Raw genomic sequence first — 16,986 nt, forward strand, 5'->3', positions numbered from 1 at the left:
ATGCAGGCATAGACAAAATACAAGTAGGCCTATCTATCTGGGATACATACTGGTAAAAACAAAGGCATAGAGTGCATTGTAAAGTATTCAGACCCCTTAACTTTTTCACATTTTGTTATGTTACAGCCTTATTTTAAAATGGATTAAATACATGTTTTTCCTCATCAATCTACACAAAAATACCACATCATGACAAAGAGAAAACAGGTCTTTAGAAACTTTTGCAAATGTATAAAAATCGAAAACAGAAATACCTTATTTACATAAGTATTCAGACCCTTTGCTATGAGACTCAAAATTGAGCTCAGGTGCATTCTGTTTTCATTCATCATCCTTGAGTTGTTTCTACAACTTGATTGGAGTCCACCTGTGGCTGGACATGATTTGGAAAGGCACAAACCTGTCTATATAAGGTCCCATAGTTGACAGTGCATGTCAGAGCAAAAACCAAGCCATGAGGTCGAAGGAATTGTCTGTAGAGCTCCGAGACAGGGTTGTGTCGAGGCACAGATCTGGGGAAGGGTATCACAAAATGTCTGCAGTATTGAAGGTCCCAAAGAACACAGTGGCTTCCATCAAATTTGGAACCACCAAGACTCTTCCTAGAGCTGGCCGCTCAACCAAACTGAGCAATCGGGGGAGAAGGGCCTTGGTCAGGGAGATGACCAAGAACCAAATGGTCACTCTGACAGAGCTCCATAGTTCCTCTGTGGATATGAGAGAACCTTCCAGAAGGACAACCATCTCCGCAACACTCCACCAATCAGGCCTTTATGGTAGACGGAAGCCCCTCCTCTGTAAAAGGTACAGGACAGCTTGCTTGAAGATTGCCAAAAGGCACCTAAAGACTCTCAGACCATGAGAAACAACATTCTCTGGTCTGATGAAACCAACATTGAACTCTTTGGCCTAAATGTCAAGCGTCACGTCTGGAGGTAACCTGGCACCATCCCTACGGGGAAGCATGGTGGTGGCAGCATCATGCCGTAGGGATGTTTTTCAGCGGCAGGGACTGGGAGATTTGTCAGGATAGATGGAAAGATGAACGGCGCAAAGTACAGAGAGCTCCTTGATGAAAACCTGCTCCAGAGCGCCAAGGACCTCAGACTGGGGCGAAGGTTCACCTTCCAACAGGACAAAGACCCTAAGCACACAGCCAAGACAACACAGGAGTGGCTTCAGGACAAGTCTCTGAATGTCCTTGAGTGGCCCAGCCATAGCCCGGACTTGAACCCGATCAAACATCTCTGGAGAGACCTGAAAATAGCTGTGCCACGACACTCACCATCCAACCTGACAGAGCTTGAGAGGATCTGCAGAGAAGAATGGGAGACACTCCCCAATTACAGGTGTGCCAAGCTTGTAGCTTCATACCCAAGACGACTCAAGGCTGTAATCGCTGCCAAAGGTGCTTCAACAAAGTACTGAGTAAAGGATCTGAATACTTATGTAAATGTGATATTTCAATATTTTTATTTTAATACATTTGCAAAAAATTTTTTTTTTTAAGATTTTTGTTTTGTCATTATGGGCTGTTGTGTGTTGATTGGTGAGGGTAAAAAACTATTTAATACATTTTAGAATAAAGCTGTAACATAACAAAATGTGGAAAGAGTCAAGGGGTATGAATACTTTCCGAATGCACTTGGGAAGCACTTCGTACCCTACCTAAAAAAAAGCATATGATTGATGTTATTGACAAATTGACACAAATGCTCTAAAAAGTGCCCTTAGGGTTTAAAAGGTGAACGTGCTTATAAAGTCAATTACTGGATTATGGTCTGAATTTTGATTACATTATGAATTAAGATGTTAAAAGAGTGTGTATAGCCTACGGTATCTGAGGGGTTACAAAAGTGTGTATTAACATACTGTTCTTCAGTGGTAGCCGACTTTTGAAGAACACAGCTAGACACAAGTACAACGAACAGGAAAGTGATATACCATGCAGGCATTCATGTTCATCATCTTTGAAGCACAGTTTTATTTCACATATAAATTCCATGGTGACAACTCTGGTCAATCTGCCCCTGGTTACATGAAGGGGTTTGTTAGCCCAGTGAGGCTGCAGACATATTTAATAACATACAGTAATTTATTTATTTCCATCTTACTTGACTCTCTGCACACCATAGACTCAATATTGTCAATATTTTATAGTGGTAATGATGGCGGTGGTTCTTATACCAACTCTGTACTTCAAACAAATCATTTCCCTCCACCATTAAAACCACACCGTATTCAGAGAAAAACTGGGCTTGAAGAAGACCAGTTTTGGTGTTGTCTGCACACCCCCATCCCTCAAGGCAATACGTACATACATGATAATCTGGAGCCATGTGAAATCACAAATATAGGCAGAAGCCATTAACTCAGGCCACTGTGATATATATCATAATGCAGTTGATGTACATCATACATGCCTTATAAAACGATTGTGAAGGGAAATAATATGCACATACTGTCATACTTTAGCAACTTGTAGTTTGTTACAATCTAAACCATATATAAGGGAGAAATGTCATATACTCATGCCAGACAGAAAACACCTCGGGGGAATTCTGAAGGAAGTTTATTAAAAGTTTCAGTATTATTGCATTTTATTGGTGGCTCGAGGGTGTGGCAATGAGATGCAAGCCTCATATGAAAATAATAACATCTTAGTTAGCTGTGATTTATCTGGAAACTTAACATTCAAATCAGAGTTGATATGGAAGACAATTTCATGCCAGCGTTGTGGCCACAATAATCCCACTGGGCTGTGTTTTATGTAAATATGTTGTCATCCAAGGTTGACTGAACAATGCGGCGCTTACAGATTTAATTCTCAAGCCTATCGATCAATCACCTGAGCGAGTAGGCTCACACATGCTATTTGGTCATGTTTTGAGCTGTTTTATGTACATGTGCAGTGAATGGTGACCAACCAATATTGACAGGTACAGGAATAGATGCAGATGATGTCCACTTCTATTACATGGGTATCAAATGCAGTAGGTCGAGTAGAAGAGATGATCAAATTGAAGACGAACCTGAAGAAATGTACTGTATCAGTGGCTCCTTTTCAAAGACCAAGTTCAACTTGGTTTGACACATTGAAAGATGAGCTGCTAGCACTGCCTACTGGACAACATGGGTAAATGGTTTTCAAAGCCAAGGCAGTTGTATCCATTGCCACAGTATAGAGCGTGTTAATTAACAGTCACAATTTGAGCCATCCTTCCACTCTTAATAACCCAAAGAGATGAGACGACTTGGACTACAGAGAAGGGTGAAGGCAACTAACAAGTTTACAGAGAATGACATAAAGACATCCATGTAATGCCACTGAGAATGTTACATTTCTTCCTGGGGGAGAGCCTGAGGTGCAGTAGCTTGAGTGTTCTGTGTTCTGGGGTATGGTGAAACAGAAACGTTGCAGGTAAGTGTGTTTTCAGGGCAAAATAAGGACAGTATGTTCACATTTAATGAGAAGGGTCCAATTTAGTGTAACCTTTTCTCTATTGATGTTCACTGGCTACCTGTCCCTCAAAGAATTGACTTTAAAAATCTCCTCCTGGTCCACAAATCCCTAAATGGTATCGGACCTGCCGACCTGTCAGATCAACACTCCCCCTATGAACCTTCACGCACCCTACTGTCAAGCCACGCCAAATTGCTTCATGCACCCAGGACCCGGCTCAGAACAATGGGGGACCGTGCCTTTTCCTCCCATGCACCACGCCTTTGGAACTCCCTTCCTGACAATCTCATGGCTGTTCAGACTGTTAGGTCTTTTAAAGCAGGATTTACAGTAAGACTCATCTTTATCGGCTGGTCTCCCCTTCCTCCTAGACTTTGATCGCTGCTTTTATGATGTGGTTATATTTTTACTTTAAAAAAAAAATCAATATTATCTTTTATTTTATTCACTTTGAGATTGTTCTTGTAAAATGAAAAGCACTTAACTAATGTAATACATTATTATTATTATTATTATTATTATCTTGTTCACAAATTCAACTTTAATGTTTTGTCCTGTGAACAAAGATGTGGACCAGTAAACCTTCAAAACCAATTAATAAAAATATTGATAAAAAAAACTCATTGTCAATTACAATTGATGAGGTATCAGAAATTCCTATTGGTATTGTTTCATGAATTACCTGCTCCCCCATCATAAAACTATGCTTGGGTAATAGATAAAACAATCTGTTTTTCTGGGGAAGAGGAAAATCCCAGTAATAAAATATTAATTGAGAGTCAAGTTCTACTGGAGACTGAAATACTTGGGGAAGAGGCTGGCACTATGGCAGCAGAAAGGCACAGATGCCACAGGGAGGCTCACCTAGCTAGGTTAGATATATTCTAGGCCAGTACAGTAGATGGCAGCAGCCATCAAATCCACCCAGAAGGTTGGCTGGCAGACTCCTTTGAAGTAGAAAAGTGGAGTAGGTTAGGGCCACGAGGAGTAATGGCGCCTGGTAGAGTTTTTTGAGTGAAGTGACATGGTGGCAAATTCAAGATACAAGACCATTTGAACAGTTTTCTACTACAGCGGATGAAGGACTGGAAAGAGTGTGGAGATGTGGAATGGACAGCAAGGAAGATGGAAAGGAGCTGAGTGTAGAGGGAAGCGGTGTTGTGAGGAAGATTGGCATCAAGTAGGCTTTCAAAAAGAAAGAACGTACTCTGGTAGCTCAGAAATTGAACCTGTTGAGAGTGAGGATGAATTTTGGCTCTTGAGGCGGGTCCTGGGTGCATGAAGGCACTGCATCTCAGTGTAAGCGACATCACTACAGTCCCTGGTTCAAATCCAGGCTGTATCTCATCAGACCATAATTGGGAGTCCCATAGGGCGGAGCACAATTGGCCCAGCGTCGTCTGGGTTTGGCCGTTGTAGGCCATCATTGTAAATAAGAATTTGTTCTTAACTGACTTGCCTGGTTAAATGTAAATGTATACAGTGTATATATATATATATATATATATATATATATATATATATATAAATTACATGTGGTGTCAGGTGCACTGAAGACTGCTGAGGTCCAGCCTCGTCCCGATGAAGATGATTCTGGTCAAGTGGAAGTGAGATTTTTGGAGAGAATGGATCTTTGCTTTCTGGCTGTTCCATATGTGGTGTCAGGATGGGTGGAGAAGAGTTTTAGGACTGTTGAATCGGTGAAAGTAACTCGAGGTGGACTTGTGAGGATTTTTTGGTATGTCTTTCGTCCAAAGGGGTCAGGTGCTCCGCACCACATGCCTCAGGACAAGACCTGAGACTTGCTTTGCTCTCCGGAGCAGGGCGCCGTTGAAAGGAGTGATAAGTGGAGAGGCGTTAAGTGTTGAGGAGGATCAACTGAAATAGAAGATTCCTGGTGACTGTGACGCCCGCCGCGCCGTGTGTCGCAGACCCGGTGGAGAGCGTGGTGAAAAAGAGAAGACACTGTCTGTCCTGCTGAGTTTTGATGCTGAGTCTTTACCAGACAAAGTCAAGTCAAGCTGTGTCAGTTATCTCGTGAGAGGTTTTGTCCCGAACCCATTACAGTGTTTTAGGTGCTAGGCTTATGGTAATGTTGCAGCAGTGTGTAGGAGTGAGATTCCTAGATGTGTGCAGGAGGGCATGAGTCAACAGAATGTGTAGTATCAGTGAAAAAAGCTGTCTGTTAAGTGTATAGGGGTACCCATGTTGCTGGAGATTAGAAGTTCTGGTGAGAGGAGGGCGGGTCAAGATTGCCATGGTCAGAGTAGCACAGAAGGTGTCTATGCTGAGGCAGTGATGAGAGTAGTAGATGAATATGGGTCCAGGGTGAGGATCCTAAGAGGTTCCATGTGTGATAGGAATAACATGTGCTTCAGTAAGATTGGCTTCTTAGCATTCATAGCCATGGTTATCTGTACCGCAGAAATGGAATGTAAATCACACAAAATAGATGTTGATGTGGCCGCTGCAGAGAAGTACTTGGGTGTACAGGATTTTAATGCTGACGAGTTACAAGGTGTGTTGAACGATAGTGTCCCGTCCTCCCAGGCAGCCAGCCTGGTGTAGGATCAGATAGGGCCAAGTAGTGGAATAGTGGTGAGGTTTTAATGGGTGTAGGGTTAGTTGGTAGGGCAATTTTTCTTTCCTTCCCTTCCCTTTTTGTGTCACCAAAAAAAATGAATCATGTAATAATGTGTGTAATGAATTCACAACCCAGAACAGTAGGCAGAAAAACAGATAAGAGAAATGCATGAGTAGGGAGCCCGCCTCACACTCCAGTACAGTAGGTGGCGATGTATACACCGCCAAAATGTGTGCTCCGCCAATACAAATGTAAAAGAGAAGTAGAATCAGAGGAAGTGATATGTTTCGGTAAAATGATTTTTTTTTATAGCGTTTATAGAAATGGTTGTCAACTGTACTGCAGGGATGTCGCAGAAAATGTAGGTTGTGGTGGCAGTTTCAGAGAGGTATTTGGGTGTAGGAGACTTGACGTCAGAAGAGTTACAGGGTGTCCCGTCCTTTTAGGCTGTTGGCCTGAGGTAGGACTAGATATATTCACATAGTGGGTGGTGGGTTTTTAGTTCGTGTAAGGTTAGATGGTAGGGTATTTATTATTATTCTAAACAAAGTACATGGGAGTCATACTCCAGTCTAGTAGGTGGCGGTAATGCAACATTTATTGGATACCAATCGCCATTAAACCTCAGAAGAAAAAGAAGAATCAGAGGGCATTGCTAACCGCTAACGTGGATTTTGTCCCGATATACGGCTAATATTAGGCGTTGTTTTTGGAAATTTGTTTAAAACAAAGATGTTGAAGTAGGTGGTAAGGTATAAAATAACGTTGTAAGATAACCAATAACAGGGTATAATTTCTACACGTTTTTGTTTTTGGAACCAGTAATTTCGCGAAGCGAATTAATCGTAGCTAACGTTACTTAGCTAGTAACCAGCACTAGATTTTGCACTTTGCACTGCTCACTCAGGCCTTTTTTTCTGCGTCGCCATGGCCGATGTTGATAAACTCAATATAGACAGTATCATCCAGCGTCTTTTAGAAGGTAAGGAGTCTACACCAATGTAACGTTATTGCTGCAGTAATATTATCTGTTCACTTTGTTAGAGAGATGACTGTAGGCTAGTTTTAGCTAGCTAACGTCGTTAGCTGTTGATGTCGCATGTAGACTGTATATTTTAGCTAACGTTAGTTACTAGTTAACGTTAGTGCATGATATTGTTGCCATAGTAGTTAACTAATTTTAACGTCAAACTAGCTAGCCGTCTAAACTCAACTCCACGATTTACGATGGAGTTGATCGGCGACTATTATGGGCTGACGAGTTCCGATGTCAAATAAAATTACGTATTTATTTTTACTATACCGAGGCAGCCGATAGTGGGCGCTAGATCTGCACTATTGTTTTGATGTGCTCAGCCGGTAATGCACTCGTGTCCCCCCTAGACCATCTCGTACAAAAACATTCTCCATTCAGGCTGCAAAGTCAAAGGCATACGTTTTTATTAAGACTGTACACATTTGTCCAGTTTATTTTCCGACGCGCAGCAATTTAAAGCTAGTTAAGGAATGAAATGTGCTTTTGTACGAGCCGGTCCACGGGGGACTGTATTATTAATTGTGTATTAATTACCGACTGGGCAGGCACATCAATTATATTTGATTGCGCAGATCTAGCGCCCAATATCGGCTGCCTAGTCTACAAAAACGACGGATTTCAGCACCCAAATAGCCCGCATTTACACAGGACAATGTCCATCGTAAATCGTTTAGTCAGTGGCGTAGTGGTGCCTGGAGAAGTGGGTATACTCAAATTTGGCCAAAAATGACCCGCCCAGTGTAGGAAAGGTGTGGAGAAATTCGGACAGTGAACACTACCTACAGTTGAAGTCGGAAGTTTACATACACCTTAACCAAATACATTTAAACCCAGTTTCACAATTCCTGACATTTAATCCCAATAAACATGTTCTGTTTTAGGTCAGTTAGAATCACCACTTTATTTTAAGAATGTGAAATGTCAGAATAAGATAATTATTTCTTTCATCACATTCCCAGTGGGTCAGAAGTTTACATACACTCAATTAGTATTTGGTAGCATTGCCTTTAAATTGTTTAACTTGGGTCAAATGCTTCGGGTAGCCTTCCACAAGCTTCCCACAATAAGTTAGGTGAATTTTGTCCCGTTCCTCCTGACAGAGCTGGTGTAACTGAGTCAGGTTTGTAGGCCTCCTTGCTCTCACACACTTTTTCAGTTCTGCCTACAAGTTTTCTATGGGATTGAGGTCAAGGCTTTGTGATGGCCACTCATTACCTTGACTTTGTTGTCCTTAAGCCATTTTGCCACAACTTTGGGTCATTGTCCATTTGGAAGACTTATTTGCGACCAAGCTTTAACTTTCTGACTGATGTCTTGAGATGTTGCTTCAATATATCCACATCATTTTCCGTTCTCATGATGCCATCTATTTTGGGTTGTGCACCAGTCTCTCCTGCAGCAAAGCACCCCCACAACGTGATGCTGTCACCCCTGTGCTTCACAGTTGGGATGGAGTTCTTCAGCTTGCAAGCCTCCGCCGTTTTCCTCCAAACATAACGATGGTCATTATTGCCAAACAGTTCTATTTTTGTTTCATCAGGTTTTGGAGCAGTGGCTTCTTCCTTGCTGAGCGGACTTTCAGGTTGTCGATATAGGACTTGTTTAACTGTGGATATAGATGCTCTTTTACCCGTTTCCCCCAGCATCTTCACAAGGTCCTTTGCTGTTGTTCTGGGATTGATTTGCACTTTTCGCACCAAAGTATGTTCATCTCTAGGAGACAGAACGCGTCTCCTTCCTGAGTGGTATGGCCATGGTGTTTGTACAGATGAACGTGGTACCTTCAGGCATTTGGACATTGCTCCCAAGGATGAACCAGACTTGTGGAGGTCTACAATGTTTTTTCTGAGGTGTTGATTTATTTTGATTTTCCCATGATGTCAAGCAAAGAAGCACTGAGTTTGAAGTTAGGCCTTGAAATACATCCACAGGTACACCTCCAATTGACTGAAATGATGTCAATTAGCCTATCAGAAGCTTCTATAGCCATGACATCATTTTCTGGAATTTTCCAAGCTGTTTAAGGCACAGTCTACTTGATGTATGTAAACTTCTGAACCACTGGAATTGTGATACAGTGAGTTATAAGTTAAATAATCTGTTTGTAAACAATTGTTGGAAAAATGACTTGTCATGCACAAAGTAGATGTCCTAACCAACTTGCCAAAACTATAGTTTTAACAAGAAATTTGTGGAGTGTTTGAAAAACAAGTTTTAATGACTCCAACCTAAATGTAGGTAAACCTCCGACTTCAACTGTACATTACCTAAAATTAGTCAGACCAACCCAAGCTGTACTGTGCAAGTATGCTAATAGTAGGCCAACTGTTGAAATGAATACATTAGTCTGTCAATAGTCTGATATAATTTTTTCAGGTTTTCGGTCTCACTTTTTTAATAGAAAAACAACCAAATTGGATGTAAGTCAACAACAATGCTTAAACCACATCAGGAGATTACTTTTGAGGTCTGGGAAACATCTAAGATTGCTCTTTAATTCAACTGTGCAGGCACCTAGCACTGTTTGGTACGCCACTGGATAGATGCAAATAATCATGATATAATTCTGCCAGATTCTGCCATAGGCTACATTATGGCTAGTTAACATTTAATTGAGAAGGGAAAGCATCCCTATATTTTTCCTGTTCCTTAATTGATTGAAACCTGGCCATTTGACCTCATTTTATGAGGCATGCCTTGCTTCAAATTAGCCTTAGCCAAAGTCCTACCAATAGAAATGTGGAGGCAATTCTTTTATAAAGACTTCCTCATGTGTGCTCTTCTGTCCTGTTGTTTTACAAATGAACTTCATTTCATTGTCTAGCAGCCAAAGGCATTATCGTAGTCCTATTGGCAACACATGATAGTTGTTGCTTCTTTAGAGATCCCCTCTTTCAAAATCTCTCCATGAAACTGCTCGCATTTTACAATGTTTTGGAACATTTGCGCATAGGCCTACCTTTGTGCACATTGCTGCGATTTTAATGTGAGAAATAATAGTTTCTCTCCCGAGTGGCGCTGTGGTCTGAGGCACTGCATCGCAGTGTTGAGGCATCACTTCAGCCTGGGGTTCGATCCAGCTGTGAACGGGAGCCCCATAGGGCGGAACACAATTGGCCCAGCGCCATCCAGGTTAAGGAAGGGTTTGGCTGGCCGGCTTTCCTTGGCTCATCGTTCTCTAGCGACGCCTTGACTGTGTGCCTGCAAGCTGACTTCGGTCGTCAGTCGAACGGTGTTTCCCTGACACATTGTTGCGGCTGGCTTCCAGGTTAAGTAAGCAGTGTTTAAAAAAAGTTTTTAAAAAATTAATACCCCTTTTTCTCCCCAATTTCATGGTATCCAATTGTTGTAGTAGCTACTATCTTGTCTCATCACTACAACTCCCGTACGGGCTCGGGAGAGACGAAGGTTGAAAGTCATGCGTCCTCCGATACACAACCCAACCAGCCGTACTGCTTCTTAACCCAGCGCGCATCCAACCCGGAAGCCAGCCGCACCAATGTGTCGGAGGGTACACCGTGCACCGTGCATCCCTACTGACCAAGCCCTCCCTAACCCGGACGACGCTAGGCCAATTGTGCGTCGACCCACGGACCTCCCGGTTGCGGCCGGTTGCGGCAGAGCCTGGGCGGGAACCCAGGGACTCTGATGGCACAGCTGTCGCTGCAGTACAGCGCCCTTAACCACTGCGCCACCCGGGAGGCCTAGTAAGCAGTGTGTTAAGAAGCGGCTTGGCGGGTCATGTGTCAGAGGACGCATGTTTCGACCTTCGCCTTTCCCGAGCCTGTTGGGGAGTTGTAGGGATGAGACAAGATTGTAACTACCAATTTGATAAATTGGGGAGAAAATGTAAGTGAATTAATAGAAAGATGATAGTTTATCAACATTTTAAGCTAAACATTCTGATCTGTTCAGCAACCTTATTAATTGATACAACGTATACCTCCACTACACTGATACGCATCATGGGGATTAAGAAGTGAGTATACTCAATGCCCACAATAAAAGTGGGTATAAGGTCTGTACCTGCATATACCCTCCACTACACCACTGAGTTTAGTCGGCTAGTTAACCAGCTAAACTAATTAGTTTGTCCCGGTCGTCACATTTCAAAATGTTCAGTCAAATTAGCTAGTTACCTAACGTTACTTTAGCTACATGGTCCATGGCACTGTCCCAGCTATCTGCCCAGTCCAGAAAGATGACGTCAATAACATGAGTAATCTGATATGATTGTCATCACTCACTCCCCTATCCAGAAGACATTAACAAGATATGGTGGCAATGAGCATGACGGCAAACTAGGTAGATATATTTGCTTGTAGATTAATCTGAATTTTCTTTTTTATAGTCAGAGGAGCAAAACCTGGTAAGAATGTGCAGCTGCAGGAGAATGAGATCCGAGGATTGTGCCTCAAGTCCAGGGAGATCTTTCTCAGCCAACCTATCCTTCTGGAGCTTGAAGCCCCCCTCAAAGTCTGTGGTGAGTAACCATCGCTATTTCGTGAAAATAACTGTTAAACAATGTCTTCTATCCCCTTAGACCCAATGAGGGCTGTGTGTGCTATAGCTACTTCTTGAAGTTGTTTGTTTTCTGCAGGTGACATCCATGGGCAATATTACGACTTATTGAGGCTGTTTGAGTATGGGGGCTTCCCTCCTGAGAGCAACTACCTATTTCTGGGAGACTATGTGGACAGAGGGAAGCAATCTCTGGAGACCATCTGCCTGCTTCTAGCCTATAAAATCAAATACCCGGAGAACTTCTTCCTGCTGAGGGGAAACCATGAGTGCGCCTCCATCAACAGAATATATGGATTCTATGATGAGTGTGAGTGATGTGTGGGGATGTTGTAATAATTATAGTCCTGCACTCTGACAAAGTATGGCATTTGTATCTACATAGATAGCATTTTGTTATAAATTCCTGTCATATGCATTGCCTAGCTTATGATCATCCTAACGTGCTATTATTATTATTCTAGGTAAAAGGAGGTACAACATCAAGCTCTGGAAAACATTTACAGATTGTTTTAACTGCCTCCCTATCGCTGCCATTGTTGATGAGAAGATCTTCTGTTGCCATGGAGGTATGTTGCTTTTTAGTTATCCAACAAAAATGAAGAGAATTAAGTGCACCTACCGCCAACAGCTAAACAATAAATAGGAGTACAAGGCTTTATTGTTGGCTTTTCTACAGAAATGCTTCTACATCTGTATTGCTTGCTGTTTGGGGTTTTAGGCTGGGTTTCTGTACAGCACTTTGTGACATCGGCTGATGTAAAAAGGGCTTTATAATAAACTTGATTGATTTGGTGATCGTCTAGGAATTCCTTGACTGTTGGTGACCACTGCTCTAAGACATTGCTATGATATTGAGGAATGTTATTTGCTTTTATTCCAATAGTTCTTCCTGTCCTTGAAATTCTGATTGGAATTGACCTCATTCCGGTTGTTCATCTGTATTAATCTTCTTCCGTGTCTCTCAGGGTTGTCACCCGACCTCCAGTCCATGGAGCAGATCCGGCGTGTCATGCGGCCCACCGACGTCCCTGACCAGGGCCTCCTGTGTGACCTGCTCTGGTCTGATCCAGACAAGGATGTCCTTGGCTGGGGAGAGAACGACAGGGGCGTCTCATTCACCTTTGGATCAGAAGTGGTGGCAAAGTTCCTGCACAAACATGACTTGGATCTGATCTGTCGTGCCCATCAGGTATGTTGTCTACAAACCGGTAACTGCAAAAATAAATAAAACGGCAACATGAAGTGTCTTAATTGGGCGTTGGGCCACCACGAGCCAGAACAGCTTCAATGCACCTTGGCATAGATTCTGTGACTCTCTATTGGAGGGATGCGACACCTTTCTTCCACAAGAAATTCCATAATTTGGTGTTTTGTGGATGGTGGTGGAAAGCGCTGTCTCAGGCACCGCTCCAGAATGTTCAATTGGTTGAGATCTGGTGGCTCATCAAACCATTCAGTGACCACTTGTACCCTGTGGATGGAGGCATTGTCATCCAATGGGGGCATAGCCATGGTAGCCAAAATAATAGCCTGCCCAGAATTTCTATACATGACCCTAAGCATGATGGGATGATTATTGCTTAAAGACATGCTTTGGCGACTAGTAGGTATTTTTTAAGCCTCATGCTTTGTGCTGATGTGTCAGTGTGCAGTTTATAATCAATGAGCAGAATTACTGTTTTGCCTGAATTAGCCACGAAATCCCTAGTTTGAAAGCAACTCTTTACTGGACACTGCAGTGCTATTTGCCCTACATTTTCCCCCACGTGGGCCAGCCAAGTAACAATTAGAGTTCCAGACAATAAGCTTCAGCCCCTCGCCATTTGAGTGACAGCTGGCAAGATGCACAAACTGCAGGCCGAGAGAGAAGTGATGTGGTTGCACATAATCTGCACATATGTGACGTAGTTCGCAATTTTCAGGGACCACTTTGGCACGTGAGCCCTACTGGCTAAAAAGTATACAAAAGTACCGGAGAATCTCTAACTCAGGAACCATACCTGCTTTAAATATACTTTGTATCCTTCATTTACTCAAGTGTTAATATTATTTTGGAAGTAACCTGTAAATTCAGTCGTGTTCCGATCAGTGCTGATTAGGGCTGTCCCCGATGAAAACATTTCTTAAAAATCTGACCAATCAATTGGTCAATTTTTAAATAGATTTTTCCATATAGACACACCCTATGTTTTAATCAAATCAACTATATGTAGGCTACTGAGCTTATCTGATGATTTAAACACTGATTTAAAAAAAGACAAATGACTAAAGAGGGAGCCAGAGATTAATATAGCCTAACCAGAAGAAAAAACAACCTGTTCCTGACCCGCTGCTGCTGTCCTTCGCAGATTCTGCCCTTATGCTTCTGAAGTTGTCGGTAATAGGCAACACCTCCTTTTCCATTTGGAGTGCCAAGGTATCGTACCAATTCTACTGATCTGCGTGCGTGGCAGTTATTGTGGAACAGTTTCATTTAATTTATAAGTCTTCATATCTGAAAATCAATGTCATGTGGTTAATCAAAATTATATCTAAATGAAAATGATACAAATCTAAAAGTAACTTCTATTGCCAATATGTAAAAATAGCCTACATAAAGCCCACAAATAGAATCATTTGCAGCTCGCAGGTAGAAAATATTTGGATAAAAATATTCTATAAATCACATTGGCTAAGCATAGCGTATTAACTTGGTCCAGCCTAAGCTCATGCAAGCAAATTTGCAACATTGTATAAAATATTCTGGGCCCTCAGTTTCCCGAGCCAGTGAGCTCCTGACAGATACATAGTTGTAGGCCATTTTCGCAAGGGATAAGAAGTAATCAGATCGGCCTATTTTATGACGTTTCCACCGGATCAGGGCATGACATTTTCTTCCCCCCCCCTTTCATGGTTATCGAAAGGGAGAGAGCTGGAATGTTTTTCCCAGGAACTATTGTCATTCTCAATGGATGTTGCTGTTTGAGGCAAAGAAAAAATTACTTTGAGAAGCTCCACAGTGATGCTGAAATCAGAAATGGTATCAGATCCCCAAATGGTCTACATTTGCGCGTAGGCCATGTAGCCTAGGCCTACTTCTATGCGTAATTAGTTCCTTACTCAAGATTGTGGAGCTTCTCAAAGTATTATTTTTTTTGTTCAGGGGCAGAATGACAGATTTTTACCTTGTCAGCTCTGGGATTTGATCTTGCAACCTTTCGGTCACTAGTCCTCTAACCACAGGCTACCTGCCACCCCTTGTGGATTAGAACAGTAAATGTACTACTGGTGTGCCATCCCCGCGGCCTCATGGATTAGTCCACTCAAACAGGCCTGAATCAGACTTGTGTGCCATCTTAACACAGCGTGCATCCAACCCGGAAGCCAGCCGCACCAATGTGTCGGAGGGTACACCGTGCACCTGGCACTGCGCCCGGCCCGCCACAGGAGTCGCTGGTGCGCGATGAGACAAAGACATCCCTACCGACCAAGCCCTCCCTAACCCGGACGACGCTAGGCCAATTGTGCGTCGCCCCACGGACCTCCCGGTCGCGGCCGGTTACGACAGAGCCTGGTCGCGAACCTAGGGACTCCTTAACCACTGCGCCACCCGGGAGGCCCCATTTGTTTTTATTTCAACCGAACTGTAATCAATGCTCTCTTTTCCGGTAGGTTGTTGAGGACGGCTATGAGTTCTTTGCAAAGCGACAGCTTGTGACTTTATTCTCAGCACCGAACTACTGCGGGGAGTTTGACAATGCTGGTGCCATGATGAGTGTGGATGAGACTCTCATGTGCTCGTTTCAGGTGAGGGATATTTCAATCATGAATGTGCTCAATCTTATCACAGGCATGTAAATGTCTCAGTGATTGTATTACTACTGTAGTGTACATGTTAATGGGAAATTTCAAAATGTTTCATCTTCATATTTATCTCCAGCACCACCTCAACATCGACATATGTGAAAATGGCACATTTCTATGTTTTGTAGTAAAAGATAAAGGAAGCTGTTTCCAGTGACGACATCGATGTGCATCATGTGATTTTAACCAATTATGTGTAGTCATTGCTTACTAATTGGTTGATGTCACTGGAAACTTATCTTCCTATATTTTTTTACTACAAAACAGAAATGCACTGTTTTCACATGTTGATGTTGCAGTGGTGCTGGTGATGACAAATGTAGAAGTGTCCTTTTAAAGTTATGACCAGTCTTGTCATTATGTCAAACTGTACAATGTGTAGACTATTGCAGTGGGCAAAACATAATCTTAATTGGATTACTTGTATTCATTCCACTTGTAGATTTTGAAGCCAGCCGAGAAGAAGAAGCCAAATGGCAGCCGTCCAGTCACACCCCCACGGAACATGGTCACCAAGCAAGGCAAGAAATAAGGTGGCATGAGCTCCCCGTTCTGCTTTCGTCTGTTGCATCTGAAGGGTTGGTTGCCCTTTGCTGCCAATACTGAAAAGATATCCACTCCAACCTGATGAAAGCGGAATGTTTTGTTGTTTTGTCCACAAGGGTAAATGGATATGTCACCATGAAAACCTCAGGGGTTTTGCACTCCATTGCAACTAGTCTTTGCCACATGACTGTTCAATCAGGAACAATGTAACAATATGGCTAATAATGCACAGAAATGCCTTGTTTGAAGCTGTGCGCAAATTTTCCAATTTCTTCATTTCATGTCATCAATTTCTGTCGTCACCTGTTTCTCACTGTCAATAATGAAATTAATGGTTCTTAAACAACTATGGAAATATTACATTTAGACATTTAGATGTTTATTTCGGTATAACTTGTTTTATCATAGGAAATTGAATCCGCACTCTGCGCCTGCATCCTCACCATTTTTAAAGTATTGTGCTGAATTTAAATGAAGAAATAAAACATTCTTGTAATGTCTAAGTCTTTCTAATAAACTTTTAGCACATTTGAGGGTGAAATTGGCATTTAAATTGTATTTATTTGAGAATTGAGAAGCTCAACATTGATTTAATTACTCCATATTGTGTACTACTAGAAGTGATGTGAAAGATATGGTAAAGTTGCATAAAGATGATATGCAGTCCAGTACTATAAAAATTATATACTATAATACACAGTCACAAATTATATTAGAAAACTAGCAAACGTGTTTTTTTCTCTATGCAAAACCCACTTGACTTTAGTGTCAAGGGCAGCATTAGAACGGTACGGTATGATAAGGTCACTGGATCACATTCGAGGCTGTTTGCCCTCCAAGTTGACATTCGCCTTTACTGCCACAAGGGGTGTCGTAAAATCCATCAGAATCCTCGCAAGGCGTAGAAGCCATCATGTTTTTCTGCTACACATTTAAGTTTCATAAACCTGAAATGAATTATTCGAAGGGGATGCTTTTTTCAAAAGTAAA

At 42.2% G+C, this 16,986-nt stretch overlaps 1 protein-coding gene across 1 annotated transcript; it reads left to right on the forward strand.

Annotated features, from left to right (window-relative positions):
* Positions 1-6,305: 6,305 nt before the first annotated feature.
* Positions 6,306-16,537, forward strand: LOC109895786 (serine/threonine-protein phosphatase PP1-gamma catalytic subunit-like). The gene is made up of 7 exons (XM_020489771.2): positions 6,306-7,029; positions 11,435-11,566; positions 11,684-11,914; positions 12,069-12,173; positions 12,573-12,796; positions 15,259-15,393; positions 15,893-16,537. The coding sequence occupies exons 1-7, from the start codon at positions 6,975-6,977 to the stop codon at positions 15,980-15,982; spliced, it is 972 nt and encodes a 323-aa protein (XP_020345360.1). The 5' UTR covers positions 6,306-6,974; the 3' UTR covers positions 15,983-16,537.
* The last annotated feature ends 449 nt before the right edge of the window (positions 16,538-16,986 follow it).

The sequence above is a fragment of the Oncorhynchus kisutch genome, linkage group LG8, assembly GCF_002021735.2.
Source record: "Oncorhynchus kisutch isolate 150728-3 linkage group LG8, Okis_V2, whole genome shotgun sequence".
In the NCBI taxonomy this organism is placed as follows: Eukaryota; Metazoa; Chordata; class Actinopteri; order Salmoniformes; family Salmonidae; genus Oncorhynchus; species Oncorhynchus kisutch.